Here is an 18,942-nt window from a genome sequence, read left to right as displayed (position 1 = left end):
GTGCTTCTACTACACTTTTCTCTTCCGCTCAATTTTCCATTACAGCGCGTTGATACAGCACTCATTGACTGTTAGGTCAGCAGTCTTTGCTAGACTGTAAGCCACAACATTTGTGTTGAAAAAAATATTTTGTGTAATATTTATATCAAAATAAACTAATAAAAATATATCTGTTTGTAATTAACATGTATCCAAGTTTCACTTTTTGACCTGAATCACTGAAATACACTTTTCACTGATATTGTAATAGAACCAAATATACCCCACAAATGATTTATTTTTTTATTTATTTTTTCCATTAGATTTTATTTATTTTGTGGTGTGCTCTTTTACTTCTACAGAGCATTCAAATTAAGGATAAGATGCAGGCCTATTAAAATTTTGAAGCATTTGTTTATGTATGTCTCTTAAGCCTGTTAAAAACAGAGAGCAAGCTATACTGAGTAGAGTAATTGCTCAGTATGAATGCGAATGAACGGGCGGAGCTGCATTTGGTTCTCTCCATGAATCCCCTCCTCCATCTGAACGCGCTGGTACAGAGCAAGTCCTACCTAAACATCACAAAGTTCCCAACCACCGTTACGGACATTTTTAATACTTTTTAAGAGCTTGTCACGGCACTTTTTGTGGACTCTACAGACCTCTGGAAACGCGTATGTTGGAGCTGTTCCTTGCAGGCTGACGGGGATTTGGCTCTACTAAAGTGTAAATAAATATTCTTGTATTCCCTGTTAGATTATTTTTAAGTTGTGCGCTTAACTTAAAGATTTAAAATGTTTTCTTACAGGTTAAATGAAGGTGTTTCTCCCCTCGCCCCCTAGAGCTTATAGTACACGCTTGTGTCTTTAGTTTTATTTCAGATTTCAACTTTTTTTTTTTTTTTTCTGATGTTGGACGAGAGAGGGACTTCCACGGAGTTACATAATGTGCTAACTCCTCAAACACGGCTTGCATTCACACTTACTTTTGCATTTTCCACAGACAGAATACCGATATTATTTGGAGACTACGGGGAGCCATGCGGTGACTTTTACATTATAGGAATGATGAGATTTAAATAGGGCTGCTACTGTGCTGGATTTCTTAAAACTGATCCGAGTGCTGGTGTGGGGAGAGGTTTGAACCCAGATGATCTGAACGGGGGTGGGCTATGAATGCGGTCTGCAGAGTGAGAGCAACATGTGGTCTGTCTGTCTGAGTAGACATTGCAAAGCATGGATTTGGTCTGTCACAATCAAGTAAGTGCATCAAGAAATGCGCGTTTGGTTAGCTTCTAAGCCGTTCACACAAACTGAAATTGAACCAATTATTTTTATTTAGTCTCAGTTCAGTCAGGATAGGCTATCACAAGCTTCCACAAATCTCTAAAATCCACCTCACTGACTAAATACGTTTATTTTAGCTTAAACATCGTATTGGCTTGTCCTATGTAAATATGCAATGTGGAATAGAAGTACTCTGTCATGTCAAATTACTTATATATTTTACATAAAGTCTAAGTCCTCAGATATAAATGGTTTTATTCTAGAAACTGGTGCTCTGTATATGTCTCAGATAGCAGCATTGGACTACTGTATGGCTATTTTCTGATGGAAGACAGGAGAAGCTGACCCACACGCTGTCTTCAAGAAAAGTGCATCTTTTTAAAGAATGGCTGGGTGAGTTCTGACCTTTCAGATCCCAAAAGCAACAGTTCAGATCAGCTTCACTCAGTCTAACTTTAGCAAGTCCCGAAGTAGGTCAGTAGTGGGCAAAGTTGCAGACCACACTTCTGCAGGGAGCTCCAGTGTGAGTCTGCGGAAGCTTTCCAGGTTCAGTGAAATTCAGAGCTTCATATTTCATCTCTGGTCCAGCGTGAGCTTGTTAAGACCAGCGTAAACTGGATGTTGTGTCACGGGCGTATGTTGTGCATTTGTTCTGTCGAGTCACTGCAATGTCAACAGATGGAAATTCTGAGAAAGAACTTCACTTTCAGTGAACCAAGACGTCCTCTGCCGTCTTTGTCTGTGTTGTACATGTACAAACTAAAATTATGCCAACTCACACTTATGCGTCGATGACGCTGTCTCCTCTCACAACAAATATGTATCCACTTTTCTCAGTGATAGTGCATTCAACAAAAGGTGTCTGTTTCTGCTATATCTGTTGATGAAGTGAATTGTGGTAAAAGTCAAGCTTTTGTTTCCCAAAAATATATGATTATTTCTCTGAAAATCATCTGTGGGTTTTTAATCTAGCCAGACAAAGGAATCTTGTCTGTCTTTTTTTTTTCCTTTTGACTATAAAGCATTCTGTTGTATGTTTAAAACTTGGCAGTCAGCTAATTGAATGACCTGTGGGGTATTGGTATGTTTTTACTTAACAAAGATATTCCAAGAATAAACTGCATGGGTGCTGCTAAGATAAAACTCCGTCATTGTGGATACTCTCTGTTTGTGTGGGAAACATTTTGGTCTGAGTTGTTGAGTGTTGCTGGTCCTGCATTGCTCAATGGAGGTGGTGCAACTAATGACATTGTCTGTCCTCCCAGCCTTTCTGGCCTGAATGACTGATACGCATTGTTGAATATACAAATATGGTAAACTGAAAGGGAAATGGAAGAGCACACCTAGCCACCTCCATTTTAGGTCAGTTATTTTATCTCTTGAGCAAGACTGAAAGACGTGACCTTTAAAAGGAACACCAGAGCAGGACTCAGAGTTGAAACTGGGTATTTACATAGAGTGTAAAACAAAGATGTTTTTTTAATCACTGAGATTAAATTACTGCTTTTGACCAGTTATGATTACCAAAATTATTCCAGTTTCATATATGACATAAAAATATTGACTCTTAATCATTTTTAAATTGAAATTCCATCTTTCAAAGTAGCAATGGACATGACTTTAGCCATGACATAGCAGTTTGCAGTGTGGAACTGTGCTAAATGCAGGGTGAATTTTAATTGGTTCCTAGGGATCACACCCCTACTTGCTGATCAATGCCCCTCCTCTGAGGGGCATTGCTTCCACTTTTCTGACATCTGATTTATAGTTTTCAAAGTATTTTTTGATACATACAGTAGGTTCGGTGAATGCATCTGTGTGCGTGCTGGAGGACAAGAGACCATGCATCACAAAGCAAGATTGCAGTTGTCACAGTAATTCCTGCTGTTGGAAATTGTGATATTTATGAGTGGTCTCCGTAAACGTAAGCATGTTGTTGTTCAGATTGGGTGGGCATGGCATTTAAGCTTGTGTGTAAGAGTTATGTACTGCAACACTTGCAAAAAGAAATGAAACAGAAAATTTCTGCCAAATGTAGAAAAGTTGGTAGTGTGACTGCAACTTTTTGACCTTGCATGCTCGTGCTCAACTACGGGCTGCTTGGAATAGCAAAGCCATGTGATTCTTCCATATTCTATTTTAGAATCCTACCCATCTAAAGGTTTGCTCTTCTGACAGCAGTTGAAAGAAAAGTTAGCAAATATGCTTTCGAGTTCCACGCCTGTCATCATTAATTTAAAATCTTCCAAATAGATCGACATTTAAAGTGCAGCCGACACTGTTTTCTGGTAAGTTCAAAACTTTGCTTTCGATTTTTACCATAATCCATACCAAGTGATTATCTTTTACCATTTTTATTTGCCCCAGACACCAAAGATTGTTTTGATGGGTTATGATTCCCTCTATGTAAGAGATCATATTTTTGCCTTATCATTTACACTGATGAAAACCTAAGCAACTGAGTAACTTGTGTACTCAAGTCTGCATGCGGTCACTTGGTTCATATAAGTTACTTTTACTTAGCTGTGTTTGTGCATGTGGCTATGTACGCTGTCTCAGTACACACTTTACAAATCCCTTTGCTTTCCGCAGAAACATTTAAATGCAAGCTTTATTTCGTAAACATTCCAGGTTCACAATTATGCAGTGTAACTTGCTGGGCTAGAGTTTCTACACATATAGAGTATTATGACCAAATTTTGCAGATCAACCAGTCAACTGTTGCTGATTTTGAGACTGTGTAGGGATTTGTTTGCCTAAGGGAAGAGAACCTGCACCCTTTATAACTTACTAAACATTTCTCATAAGCATCCAGCCTGTTTTTCTGCTGGTTTAAACACAATTTATTAACTGTAACACCATGTGAGCATCAATGATCTGTGAAACACATCTACAACCTGAAAGTACTAATGTTAATGACCTCTAAAATGACTTTGCAATCATTGATTGGGTCTGATAGGGCAATATGATTATGGGTAAGCACAGCCTGAGGGGAGGGATGACCGTTTGACAAGGAAAAAGGTTAGTATCTGGAACTATTTTTTTTTCTGAGTTTTGTATACAGAGTACTTCCTCACCATGTGACTAACGATGGTGGAGTTGGTATCTAATTTACAGCATAGACCTTTGAAATTATAGAAGTTGTTTGTGGAAAATATTACCAATGGGAAGATGTTATTTTAAAGTTTTTGGCAACTGCCACAAACTTTAATCACGGCTTCATCATCAATCTATTGCCACAAACATGTTACAGTTTAAGTTATGACGTTTTTGTCTTCAGTGACTTATCAGCTTCTGTGAAGGGATATTTTGCCTGCTGAACATCTAATTTCCATTTCTTACAAAAATAATTTTCTAACACAAAACCTTAAAACCCCATTTTTCCATATGTGTTTCGAATGGCAAAGTTGGAAAATTGAACTTGAATGTTTCCAGGAAGGAAAGAGGAAAGGGTACATTGTGTACATGGAAACCTTTCTGGGTTTATGCCATTAAGTCAGAGTGTCCTCACAAGGTGCCATTACGTTGACATGTGTCACATGGTCACAGCGTCACTGCATGTCACTCACTCTACTCCATTTTCACCGTGAGATGTACCAATCTCTTAACCAGACTGTTGGACCTTAACCTGCATTGCTTGACATTGTCCACATTGAACCAATATTCTTATTTGTTTCATTCTTTTACTTTAGTTTTAAAAGCAAGTATAGAATCTTATTATTAGGGTAGTTGGTCCATAGGTAACTTTTATGGATGTAGAGGTATGACATTTGGTCATGACATTTGGTCATGTAATGCAGATGTTTGTCTGTTGAACACTATGCTAAGGAGCATTCCCCTGTCCTTTGTGAGTTGTGGTTACATAACATTTCAGCAATATGTCCAATAACAAGGTTTTCCCACAGACATCACTCTGTTCCACTAACTGTTTCTTTGCTTTACAGCCACATGTAGTGGATTTACATTACGTAACCTCCCATGAAACCACCTTGTCCTCCCAACAGAGATTTGTAGACTTGTTTGTCAAATCTGTAATACTTCAGCAACTTCAGTCTACATTTACTGGCAGGATTTAGAGTGCACGTTCCACATATTCACTCAGATATACTCCAGTCAGAACATTGTCTTTTATCCTCTTTTCCCCCTTAGGGTGTGTGCAGCCTCCTCTTTCTCCCCCTGTGACCTCTGAAGTACTCTCCCCTCCTGAGGCCAGTCTGCAAACCATGGTGCTGGAGAAACTTCTGCGTTTTGGAAAACAGTTGCTAAGGGTGAAGGTGGTGAACTCGAATTCCGAGGACTCCCGTCTGTCTCGATGTCTCAACACCTTCGACCTGGTAGCCCTGGGTGTGGGAAGCACGTTGGGTGCTGGTGTTTACGTGCTTGCTGGTGCTGTTGCACGAGACAATTCAGGTAAATTAATCAGCCTTGCTGATGTAAAAGTTTTAATTTTCGGAGAACATAGTTCCAGATTTTTGATTGTATCATATCTTTCCAGGTCCTGCTATCGTCCTGTCTTTCTTGATAGCTGCCTCAGCCTCTGTGTTGGCAGGTCTTTGCTATGCTGAGTTTGGAGCCCGTGTCCCGAAGACGGGCTCTGCTTATCTTTACTCGTATGTGACAGTCGGAGAACTCTGGGCTTTCATTACTGGATGGAACCTCATTCTCTCTTACATTATTGGTAAATCGGTATAACTTCTACAATGAGTGTCTTTTTAGGGTTAAGTCACAAGATATTTCAGGTCATTTCATGTTTGCTAAGAGAGAACAACTGATTTGAGAACGAAGACTGAACTTTCTGTGCTCCAGGTACCTCGAGTGTTGCCCGTGCATGGAGCGCCACCTTTGATGAGTTGGTAGGGAAACACATTGAGGAGTTCTGCAGAGAACACATGTCTATGAATGCACCAGGTGTGCTGGCAGAATACCCTGACATGTTTGCAGTTCTCATCATTTTTATTCTTACAGGTAGGAACATCTCCCTGTCTGCATCTTCTTTTGCCTCAACACTTACTGACTATGTTATTGTGTAGATCTTGATTTTGTGAGGCTGGACAACCATGTTGCTGTGTAAAGTTTCCATTGGATTAACATGGACATTTTGGTTTCATAATAACATAACATCACACTGCTGCTGCAGATTTGTCAGCTGCTCATCCAAGATGCAAATCCTTCCACCATAGAGTCCAGGGTACTCATTGAATTTTTTTAGAAACCAGTTTGAGGTGAGATTTGAGATAATTTTGAGATTTACCAGACCAGATAATGTTTTTCAATCAGTCCAATTATGGGGAGCCTGTGTATATCATAGTCTCAGTTTCCTGTTTTCGCTGACAGGAGTGGCCACTGGTTAGGTTTTCTGCTGCTGTAGACCATCCGTTTAAAGATTAAATGTGTTGCACTTTCAGTGATGATATCCAGCATTCTTTAGTTGTAACAAGTGCTTATTAGAGCAACTGTGTCCTTTCTTTCATCTCTAAACAATCTGGCTATTCAATCTGCCCTCAAGGCATTTTAGTCCACACAACTGCATTCTCTGAATTATGTCTAGATTATTCTGTGTAAGCCTGCAAGGTGATAATTCCAGTAAATTAGTTGTTTTTGAAATGCTCAGGTCATTTTGATAACAATATCCATGCCACTTTCATAGCAACTTTAATCCCTTTTTCTCTCCCTTTCTGATGTTCAGCCTCAACTTTAGCAAGTCATCTTCACCACTTCTAGTTGGCTACATGTATTGAGTTTTTGTCATTTGATTGGTTGACAAGCAAATTTCTATGTACTGTATATTGAAATGTTTCTATATATAATATGGCTTTCTAATTTGTTTCTCTGTTTAATTTTCTTTTTGTTTTCATTTGCAAGGTCTTTTGGCATTTGGAGTGAAGGAGTCAGCGATGGTGAATAAGGTGTTTACCTGTGTCAACGTTTTAGTCTTATTATTCATGGTGGTCTCTGGGCTGGTCAAAGGCACTTTGAAGAACTGGCAAGTCGATCCAGAGGAGATCCTACATGTTAATCATACGAATAGCTCAAGCCAAAAGTAAGAACATGACTCCAAACTTACCTTAATGTGCCCAAGATGTTTTAGAGATGTTTATCTTTAAAAATATGTATATTTTTGTGCTTTTTGTATGCAGTTTGACTGACATTCTGCCATCTAAGGAGAGAATAGGACAGGGTGGCTTTATGCCGTTTGGCTTCACAGGAGTACTTTCAGGAGCTGCTACGTGTTTCTATGCCTTTGTAGGCTTTGACTGCATCGCCACCACAGGTCAGTGATGGATGGAACACTTCAAAACTACTTTCTCCGCTTTTTGTGATCTTTCCTTTTCAAAATGTGTCAGAAAGTGTTTTCCAGCGAATATTTTAATAACAAATTACAGAGATCAGACAGAACATTATGATCACCCGTCTAATTGTGAGTAAATCCCACATTTGCTGCCAAAGGAGCCCCAGCCTACAGTTGTGGAGCCCAGTAGACACCTGAAGCAGTGCTGTGGGATCTGGCACCAAGATGTTGGCAGCAGAAAATCAGTGGCATTTACTTCACCTTTCAGTGGTCATAATGTTATGCCATATCGGTTTACTTTAAAATTGTTTACTTTACATTGTGCTTTATTATCTTTTTAGAGATAGTGATTTAAGTAGAGTAATTAAAATGGTGTTTCTTGGAGAAATGATGCATAAGAAACACCTCCATGCCACCCAACAGAGTCTTTTCTTCAACTCATAACTTCAAAGTCTTTGCGTATTATCCTTAACATCTGCTCTGACATGTTGGTGAGAACTTTCTTTCGAATCAGAATATCTTTGCTCTCAATTAACTTTCTGCAATAGATCTGCTTCCATCTAAGCATTTCTCTTATCTCCATTTCACTCTGACTGGATTTCATTTATAGGCTGGAGTTGGGGTATATTGCATGAGGCAGAATCTGCAGTTGGAACACTATTAGTTGCTAGCATTACATAAGTGTAGCCAGGGAGAGGGAGAGAAGGTGCACTTTTCATGCATTTGGCCCACTTCTCTGTGTGGCAGGATGCCAAAGGCTGTGACGCAGAAAGGGGAGAGATTCAGCTTAAGAAGATGTTGTCCAGACTTTTTCTAAACTCCTCAAATTAACATATGTGAATAGATCTTTGTGTTTCTGCATTATGTTTGTGGATTGCTGTAATGGATCCAAGACTTCTATGTTGGAGGGAAAGGAAGGTTTACACTAGCTTACATGCTCTCTGACATATTAGTTCTTCTTTTCTTTTTTGGCTCACATGGAGAAAACCCTTAAATTATTGCTGAAGTTTTACAGTTTTCTACATGCACTGGACTCATGCCAACACAAAAACATCTCGCCAACAGTGGCGCAACAGCTGTTGGAGGGGTTTCAGGCTCAACTACTCTGAGTTGCAAATTTGAGAATTTTATTTCATTGATTTCTAAACATGCTGTTTTTATTTTTGTTTTTTTTTTTTGTTTTTTGCATAAAAATATATTGGTCTTGTTCAGAATGTTTGAAGGTGACATAAATGCATCATTTTACAAAATACAAATTTTGCCATTCCTAAGCCCTTTTTGTCTGGGCAAAACTCATTTCACTATGGTCAAGGTGAAGCTGCACAACGTTCTACGCTAAAACATTTTATCCGATACTAAAACCCACTTTTAAACCAACAACATTAAGTCTGTTTTAATGTGTTCAAGTAGCCTTAGAATACTCTTTTCTGAAATTATCGTAAGTTTTTTTTTTTTTTTTTAAATTATACAATCTGTTTTTTGGTTTGCTTTTTGCATTTCCTAAACAATTTATTTTTCTCTATGCCAGTAATAGTGGCCAACACAGAGTTTGAAGATAAACTGAACTGTGTTTTTTATTTTTGCAAACTTCAGGCGAGGAGGTGAAGAACCCCCAAAGAGCCATTCCTATTGGGATTGTGTCCTCGCTGCTGATTTGTTTCGTTGCTTACTTTGGTGTTTCCGCTGCCCTCACCCTCATGATGCCATACTATCTTCTGGACAGCAACAGCCCTCTGCCTGTAGCTTTTAAATATGTAGGCTGGGGAGGAGCCAAATATGCTGTAGCTGTAGGCTCTCTTTGTGCTCTGTCTACCAGGTAAGAACTTCACACCGTATCAACTTTTCCATCCATACATCTGTGGCATGTTTTCACTTGAGCCTTTTAGACATATGCACTTTAGATCATTTTATACAGATACTGTAGGTCTTAAAGTAAACATCTACAATCTAGGCTGGAGAGCTAACATGTCAATGTAAGATTGGATCTTTTAACGTCTCGTTAATATAAAAACAACTCCTTCAACTGCTATTTTCAATTTTTTATAAAGAAAATAATGTTCACAGGATTACTGCATGCCTCATCTTGAATTTTTCTAAAGCAGATCTTGTAAACGTTTCTAGACCCAGTCTTGTCAGACAAAGTGCTGATAAGCTGTTGTGTAAAGAAGACAGTCTTTTGAACACCGTTGCTCACATGTGATAAAGGCTACAGAGAAACATGCAGACGTGCATGTGCAGGCATATATAAACACGCTTGTGTGCGCCTGCACGCTTCCTGTATGTGTGCTGTGGGTATATTTAGCTTTAAACGGAATTTGACTCCTTATCTAAAAATAAAAGCTCCACTGACCAATAATTTGTAACATAAGTGTAAGTGTCTGAAATGTAACAAGGACTTATTAAGTAGCAGTTTTTCTTATGTTAAGCTCAATTGTTAATTATTTTTATATGGTTAGTGCGAATGACATGTAACATTTATATTCTTACAATGAAGTGTGCAGTATAATTTCACTCAAGGTAGCTTTTTCTTTTTTTTATTAAATAACTATGTATTTAACATTTTCCTGCATGTGTCTGCATTGATTCTCAGAACACAAGATATTACAGTGCTGTTCAAAAGTTTTGAGGAACCTCTGTTTTTTTTCTCTCTGTTTTGAAGAGTCAGGTGTTTTTGTAATATTTTAGGGTGGTGTCAAGCAAGTCTTTGTAAATTTTGTCATTTTATTATTATTTATTTATTTTTCGGACAAAAGCTGATTTATTCTACCTTTTAGTCTATTGCTTGCATCTCTGATCTATAAGCAACAATACATAAAAAAGTAACTAACACATAAGACAAATTGTAAGACTGACTAAAATAGACGCAGCTGATTTCTTAGTAAAGATAACTTTCTTTATGTACCATGCTCAGTTACTGCAGAATCTATATCAAGTATATTGGAGGTCAAAGGCAAATAACATGAAAGTCTGGCACTTTGGAAGCACAACATTAAAAAGTAAGAGGCCTCAGAACTTTTTGACAGTACTGTATGTACGTTGTTCCTTATTCTGCTACATTCACGCTGTTCTGTGTTCCTTCGATGTTTGAGCTGTTGTCTCTGTTCATGTATGTCTTATATCATTCTCTTGGATGTAAGTGAAGTGTGGATACTATATATCCTGGTCTCCCCCCCATGGCAGCCTGCTGGGCGCAATGTTTCCTATGCCTCGTGTTTTGTGGTCGATGGCTGATGATGGGCTGCTTTTCAAGTTCATGGCTGAGATCAGTCCCCGCACCAAAACCCCACTAACTGCAACCTTTGCCTCTGGCATAGGGGCAGGTGAGACACTAACATGCATGTTTCTAATTTTGCATCCTGTAGCTTCTTTCCATGCTTAAGGACTGAGTTGTGCTGGGCTTAATGTTCCAGACGGTCAGCTGGAGATGTTAACACCTGGCAGAAATCAGTTCCCTGATCATTGAAGGGTCTTGTTCACTGTTTTATAGCCAGTGTTCTATTTCCTTCTCTTGAAAGGTCTTGCTTAGTGGTGGAGCTTGATAGAAACAAAAAACAAATGTACAGGGAGACATTGGAAGACGGGCTGGGAGGGCTGGGCAGATAAACCCCTACAGTACCTTGATGCTACACTAAAAAATACAAACCTTGAAATTTTAAGAAATAGTGTTTTTTGCAAACTGTCAGCATTTCTGTGGAGCTTTGTTAAAAAAGTATGGCCTCCTTAAGGGCAAGCTTTTCTTGCCTTCGGTGCTGTTCAAGCAAGAACCGCCACTGGTGTAGCTTATTGTAGTCTAGCTGTGTTATTTCTCCCGTCAGTCCTATTATCAGTCTATCACAGATTATGTTCCACTATCTTTCTGTTTTGAAACTTTGTTATATTTTGAACCTGCATCTTGTAAAAATAAATCCACCAAGCAAAGCTGCATGTGTCAAATACACAAATACAATTTGCAATGAGGAATAATAGCATGTGGAGCCTTGCATGATTACATGGCATCATTCAAAGAACTTTTGACAAACAGCATCATGTCCCCTTGCGCTATACTGACTCCAGCCTGAAAACCCTGTTGCGCATTTTTCTGCCTCACATTTCCAATCCATACATTGCCGGCTTTTTTTTTTTTTTTTTTCAAGCTAGCATTTTCTTTTCTTCCCCCATATTTCCCTCCACTTACCAACAACTATCTCCCAAATCTTATGTTTTCCTCACTCTACCCCAGTCTTTTGGGTTCCATGTTCCCCCTACCCCGTATCATCTTTGCCATGGCACGAGATGGCCTTCTCTTCTCCTTTTTGGCCCATATCAGCGAGAGGAAGGCACCCATAAACTCTACTGTTGCGGCTGGGGTCATGTCTGGTAAGAGGAGTAGGAAATGCAAACCAGGAAGAAAAGAGAGAGTCGGAGTCATGGAAACGGCAGCGGAACGATAGGGGAAACGTGAACAGAGATCTAAAAGAGAGCAAAGTTTAGATGATTAAGTTTACTGAGAGCAGTTAGCAATAGGCATCTAGGGATTCAAATGGCACCAAAGAAAGATCAGATTAAGGGTTTTATATGATTTAAGAAATAAATACGGAAGAATTTAAAAGAAAAAATCAGTGACATTCACAGTGCAACATTTCAGTACATTACCACCATGATGCTCTTCTTCTAGAGTTCTATTTTGTTAGCCATATTGTCAGTGGATAAAAAAAAAAAAAAACTTCATACATGAATGAAAGACAATAAACATGTTATGTTTAAGGCTCTTACATGTCTCCCTGTCAGGTCTGATAATTTATTATTAATGAACTAAAGACATGATACACTGTAATAGTGTAACAGTAAGACCTTAACATAATAGATCTTAACATGATCATGAAAGTTCATGTAACCATTATCCTGTGCATTAACAGTTGAAACAGTTCCATGATAGATTGTATATCAATAATTTCTGAGACATATACGCACACAAACTCTTCAGTCAGAATTAGATAATGAAAGAAATAACATAATGGATGTTTATTAGATTTGATGTCCGTGAATGTTAAAACATTTGAGTACTTTTTCAATTTTGCTCTTTCAAAAATATTTATCTTCAAGCTTGCACCGTTCTTACAGGAGCCCTTTGTTGCTCTTTTTTTTTTTTTTTTTTTTTTACACATTTTTAGCAATCATGGCGTTTCTGTTTGACCTGAAGGACCTGGTGGACCTCATGTCAATAGGAACGCTGTTGGCCTATACGTTAGTGGCCGCCTGTGTGCTGGTGCTAAGGTCAGTTTGGACTATTTTATTCAAAAATTCTAGGTGGAACCCAAAGGAAAATTTACTTAGTTGATTCTTAATGGATCATAAACGTCTCACTGGAACAAAACAGAACATGTGTAAAATTGGAGTTTTGATCTCTGTCTTCTATCTAGTCATGCAAGTCTTTTTTTCTTTTACTTTGTGTTACAAGAAGAAGAAAAAAATACTGATAGAGTTGCAAAATTGTTCATTCTTAAAATTAAAAAAACACATACACGTTGGGGGTAATTTATGACATTAGTTACCAAATTAGTGGGATTTGGAGTAATTGTGTTTCAACATTTACTTCATTAACATTTGCACATTATAAAACCGAATCTGTGTAGTCAAATTTTTTAATTCTAAATTTAAATTTCCTGACTTCTATTTTTATAACTTTCATAATAGAAATGTTTTGTCCAAATCTACAGTCTTATTTATACATTTCTTCAACTTTGATTGGATTTTTAACCAATCAAAGTCGTGTGTTGTTCTCTGTGAAAATGTTCTGACACGAAACGTTTCACTCACTTTTCATTTGTTTCATAATGTGTAGTTGAGCTGTCATTTTAATTGACACTTCCTTTACAAAGGGTCACTGCTGCTTTACATTGTTACGATTGGAACAGCAGCAGTGAATATGTGGTATTTAGATTTTCTATTGATCTAATTGAGAAATGTGCTAATGTGTGCTTCTTTTTTTTTTTCCAGATACCAGCCAGAGATCCACAGTCCAGCGTACCACATAGCCAATACCCATGATGAGGCAGACTGCAGTGATGGGATATGTGTGTCCAGTATGGGCATCCTTCCTGGTGTGGAGGAAAGATTCAGTTTCCAGACTCTTCTGTATCCGAACAACCCTGAGCCGTCCACGCTGTCAGGCTTCATTGTTAAAATGTGTACCTCTGTCATAGGTATGTTATCGTGCAAGACAAAGCAGAAAAATAATTAGTCTTAAGAGCCCATTTGTCTTTTCATGACAAGAACAAAGGATCGATCTTGTTATTACTCAGTTATTTTAGGAAATTATGAATTATTTATGAAGTAGCCTCTTTGAGTTGTATCTATGGAATAGCCATTTTTTAGTCACATTTGACAGAAGAAAAAGTGAACAAACAGAACACATTGTGTTTCTTGGCTTTTATACCTTCTCAAGAGCCAGTTTCATATTTGAATTCATAGGATAAACAAGCAGGAGTCTTTATTTAAAATTAAGTCAGCTGATTTAATGTACATTAAATAAGTCCACAATTAAATTATGTTTGTCTGAATTTACAAACTCTCTGATATGTGCTTTTGCAGGAATGCTGATCCTGGCCTTCAGTATATTGGCTGTGCATGGAGGCCTCGCCTCATGGAACATGGTAGCCTTGAGTGTGATCTTCATGGTGTGTCTCGTTCTGATTTTCATAATCTGGAGGCAGCCTGAGAGTAAAACAAAACTCTCCTTCAAGGTTAGGCTTGAAGACCTTTTTAGTACTATGGCATGCTAATTAAATTTAACAGTTTAAATTTTGGCTATGATGGACAAAAAGTGTACAAAACCTTAAAATAAAGTAATTGTTTATTTTAGTTGTAAATAAATTTAAATAAATATATATATTTCTATATATTAGGGGGGTCAAAGAAGTATATCAATTTATCTCCTTTTAGAGAATTGTCACCAAGCTTCCAAAATCTATTTGTTTTAAAGGTTTTTGAATAAATACGCACATTTTCCAGGGCGTTCGTGTGTGGTAATGCAGTCCTATTTCCCAGGTTCCCCTGGTGCCTTTCATTCCAGTCATGAGCATGTTTGTCAATGTCTACCTGATGATGCAACTGGACAGAGGAACATGGGTCAGATTTTCCATCTGGATGGCTATAGGTACTCGTACCTCTTTCGTTATTATGCATCATTTTTATGTTGAACATTAGAAAATTATTTTCTTTGCAAAGCTGATTGGAGCTTTGTTTGCACAATGTAATGTGATATCACAATTACAGGTAGGTAGTGTTAGAAGGCTTTTCTTTAACATTGCCTTAATAAAAAATATCTACCGAGAAGGACTGCAAAACTCAAACTAGGAAGACTTGATCACGTGTCATTTACATGAAAACATACTACAGCCTAGTTAAGACTTTAACAGATTTTTCATCACGAGAGTGTATGATACAAGCCATATTTTGTCTTTTTCCTTCTTTGCAGGTTTATTCATCTACTTCTGTTATGGCATTCGTCACAGCTCAGAGGCGGCCTCCGCTCACCTGTCTCTGGTAACAGAGATGAATGGTTTTAATCATGATCATGAATTGGAAGTCATGTCAATAGAGAAAGAAGCTTTTCTCAATGACGGCTTTGATGTCAGGGAAGAACACAACGGGGAGTTATAGAAGGGACTATAACACACAGCTCCATGTCCACCTGCCCTGACACCAGGCTGTCATCGTAGAAGGGTTTTTGCCAGTCCTCTTCTTCACCTCTCCTTTTGGGGGGAAAGCTATGCTGCAAAAATGTAAACTGACACCCCCATCTAGGTCCTGCTCACATTACAGCCAAGTGGTGATGAATCCCTTGCAGAAAATCAAACTGAAACACTCAGTGGAGTCAGTATTTCTGCATGGCCTCGTGGTTCAGCTGTTCATTACTGCCTGACTGTCTGTGGAAGAAGGGCTTTCATTAGAGACATCAGTGTTTAATGGAAGTTGAGAGGTGGAGTACGGCCATGTTAAGTTCCTCTACATGTTGAGAGTTGGGGTGTTAATAGGTTGAATTACTAGCAGTCAGACGGTGGAGTGGTTGATGTTGTGCTGCCAGAATATTTTCATAAAAATAGATTGATTTTTTTTTTTTTACATCTATTAAAACATAATGTCTACATAAATTTGAAGAAGATACAACCATCTCAGTACTTTATGAAATGTGTTACCACAGTGTGCTTTGTTTGAAACTGGTCAGTGGATCTTTAGTGATGTAGCCTTCGGGAGAAACAATGATTTAAAGTAGTCAGCAGCATTATTTACTTACCTAAATAATGTTCATAGGAACATAGTAAAAAAAATAGATTTTGAGATGTTATTTCAGTAGAAAAGGGACATTTTTATAACGGTTATTTCAAGTTGACCAGCCATTGTCCTCTCTTTTCTCCTGAAATATATTGAAAAGAGTTCATTCTTTTCCTCTACACTTATATTACTAGTCGTCCTAATGACAGCATAAATTTGTCACCACATTTTTCATGTTGTCTGGGTAAATTACAAAATTATGTCTTTGAATTTTTAACAAAAATTTGCTTAGGAGATGGGTCAATCATTCTCTACAAGAGTGTTTATGTACAAAACTTTGGTTTTAATGGGAAGACTATACTAACCACAAATTGAGAACTTCCGTCTCTATGATCTTGTACCTTGATTGATTAAGCATATTCATTTACATGCTTCAATTATGTTACCCCAAACCTTTAAAACTTTTAATTATGTTACACTGATCCCTCAGTCTGTTAGTCGTGTCCGTTTTGACTTTTGTCCTGTTCATATTAACTTATGCAACTCGTTAGGGGATTGGTCCTCTGATTTCTTCTGCTTGTTGAATGTCATTGAATGTGTTTGGGAGAAAGGGGAAAAAAATAGTCCCATTCAAGTATAGACATATTTTTTGCAATAAATCTTTTTTGACAATAATTTCAAAGACTCTTCGCTCTATACCTTTTCTTAAGTTTCACCAAACTCTGAGCAAAGGTACAACTGTTACAGGTTTTAGATGAACTTCATAGACTTCCACATTCCCTGCCATTAAGGCCAATTCTTACAATTTAACTCTGAAACAAAATTGCATTTACTTCACATTGGAAACAATTGCTAATCAATTGAAGTGCAACAATTTAAACTGGTGCAACGTATTCCAAAGCAATGTAGCAGCAGCATCTCTATTGTTTATAAAATTAAAAATTGATTAACGATACGCTTTGTATGGGTGATGTTATGGTTTTAATTTATGCATTGGATCACACAATGTTATAGCATTGGATTTAAGACTATAAAATGTTTCTATGTTTTGTTTGAGTTGTCTCTTCTGTGCATCTTATCGAAAATGTATTAGCAAGTAGAAAATATGAAATTAAACAGCGATGACTATCACAAAAAGCCGAGAAAATTCAATCGTCCAAAAACACTCAACATCCTTCTCTCCACTAAACTCCATCACAAAGGTTCAGGGTCATTTTCCTCGATAAATTTTACCCATGCAATCTGTTGCCACCCTGGTAACGGGATAAAACTGGAAAAGTTTCCTGCGGTACACCAATACTTGGATATCAGTATGTAGGTTAGGTCCTTTAAACCTCTGAGAAGTGTTCTGGTCTAAAAACTTGTAGGAACTCTTTTGAATTTGAATTGCTATTGTTTTCAATAACAAATTGCTATGTTATTGACTTTTATGTGGGCATAAATCAAAATTCAAACTTCACATTCACTTGATGTAATATGATTGTAAGGTGAAGTCAGAAAAGGTACTGGTATAACTTTTACACCGTTGGTGGCTGCACCCTGGCATTTATAGCATTTGTTAATTAACCTTTCTCTCAAACATTTTCTGGGTTTTACTTGTATGCCTTTGCTAAATGTCTCTGCCATTCGCACACATGCGTATTACTGTGTTACAACCCACTTTCAAAACCTTTGCTATTTGCTGTTTTTTTCTGTTCAAGTTTTTGATAAAGTGCAATAAAATATGCAGGAAATAAAGACAGAGAAATGTGTTACTGTGACATAATTGGCACACTTGAACAATTATTTCCCAAGACTTTCATTAAAATAAATGTCACGTACTTTGTCAATTAATATAGTTTTGGATAATTCGTTGAAACATTGGTGTGCAGCTTCGGTCGTCAAGAGCTGGTGTCCTGCCAGTTTTACAGGAGTTTTTGCTCCAATACAACTGATTCAAACTACCTTCTCAACATGTCAAAGTTCTGCAGAGACCTAATGATCCGGTTCGGGTGTGAAGAACCAGTGGAAAAAAGACTAAAACATGCAGGATATCAGCCCTTTTATACAGACTTTTGACACCGCTGCTTTAAAACAAGATGGCAGTCAATAATTAGATGTGTATAATCAAAACTGTGTACATAAGATGTGTATATTTCTAGTATTAAGTTATTTATTAATACATTTTTTTTTTAGAAAACGAGCAGTTGCATAACGTGTGGATTCTACAGCTTCTATGTTCTCTTAAACTGATTTTATTCCTGTAATAAGCATATCTCTGCAAATAAAACCTTGCATCCTTGCTATAAACAAAAAAAGTTGCCGTCATTTGTCTTTTTTCTTTCATCAGCATAATTACTCAAGAGTCACAAATGCCCCAAAGTACAGCCGCTCCTGTTAGGCACAACTTTTGACTGGAAGTGAGACACCTCACTATTGCTTCGAAGGTCATTTGAACACAGCGATGTTTCAAAATGTGTTATCCATGCAAGAAAGGGAGTATGTGATGTGACAGTGAGCAGTTCTTGCTCATTTCATCCTTATTTTACAGAAGGGTTTTTTTTCTTTAATGTGGTTTGGTGTGGCTGTAGCACAGATTACTGCACAGAATCACAGCTTTCTTATCATTTCATCTTACTGTCATTTTAAAGCAGTTTTTTGTAAAGATGGGACTAACAGTAAGAAGCAGGCTAACTCCTGGCTCACACATACATGGATCCTTTCCAGCTACAAATATGGTATCTCTACAGCTCCAACTGTCAAAGCAAATGAAGGAATCTTGTGCATGGTTCACTTTCTCACTTGATTTTTTATTTATTTTTGTCAAATACTAATATATTTTGTGCATAATTTATAGGTCAGAACATTCAATTTTGGTCTTCCTGACTAAATCACCTGGTCATGTTCACCAATTCCTTAACATCACATGTGGGAAACTTTGATTTGGACATCTACTAAATTTCTTACAATATTCTTCTTTTTTATTATTATTTTTGCCATTTTTTTAATAACATCAGATTTGTTGAGTGCAGGACTAACAGCTGATCTTAAGACAGATTCTCCCACCTGAGCTATGAATTTAACATCTGCTTAATTTAGAATCTGTGTTACAGCAAAAATGCAAATATTAAATTTTTAATACAATTTAAATGTGCG

General features: G+C 37.5%; 1 protein-coding gene across 5 annotated transcripts; it reads left to right on the top strand.

The window, feature by feature from the left end:
* The first annotated feature begins 515 nt into the window (after window positions 1-515).
* slc7a1a (solute carrier family 7 member 1a) lies at window positions 516-18,104 on the top strand. 5 transcript variants are annotated; one of them, XM_007555953.2, is made up of 13 exons: window positions 516-705; window positions 5,415-5,675; window positions 5,761-5,943; window positions 6,072-6,230; window positions 7,128-7,305; window positions 7,403-7,536; window positions 9,148-9,370; window positions 10,735-10,874; window positions 12,705-12,807; window positions 13,531-13,736; window positions 14,125-14,276; window positions 14,581-14,689; window positions 15,011-18,104. In XM_007555953.2, the coding sequence occupies exons 2-13, from the start codon at window positions 5,489-5,491 to the stop codon at window positions 15,193-15,195; spliced, it is 1,959 nt and encodes a 652-aa protein (XP_007556015.1). In that variant the 5' UTR covers window positions 516-705; window positions 5,415-5,488; the 3' UTR covers window positions 15,196-18,104. The 5 variants fall into 5 exon arrangements, with proteins under 5 accessions (XP_007556015.1, XP_016529070.1, XP_016529066.1 ...); XM_016673584.1 differs by lacking the exons at window positions 516-705; window positions 10,735-10,874 and adding exons at window positions 3,156-3,189; window positions 11,774-11,910; XM_016673580.1 differs by lacking the exon at window positions 516-705 and adding an exon at window positions 3,156-3,189.
* Window positions 18,105-18,942: the final 838 nt, after the last annotated feature.

Source organism: Poecilia formosa, unplaced genomic scaffold (genome assembly GCF_000485575.1).
Source record: "Poecilia formosa unplaced genomic scaffold, Poecilia_formosa-5.1.2 Scaffold3, whole genome shotgun sequence".
Classification (NCBI taxonomy): Eukaryota; Metazoa; Chordata; class Actinopteri; order Cyprinodontiformes; family Poeciliidae; genus Poecilia; species Poecilia formosa.
This window is presented reverse-complemented; position numbering and strand designations above follow the sequence as displayed.

Coding starts and splice junctions, on each gene's coding strand:
- slc7a1a (XM_016673580.1), top strand. Junction 5,676..5,760: donor TGTTGCACGAGACAATTCAG/GTAAATTAATCA, acceptor ATATCTTTCCAG/GTCCTGCTATCGTCCTGTCT. Junction 10,875..12,704: donor TGCCTCTGGCATAGGGGCAG/GTGAGACACTAA, acceptor ACACATTTTTAG/CAATCATGGCGTTTCTGTTT.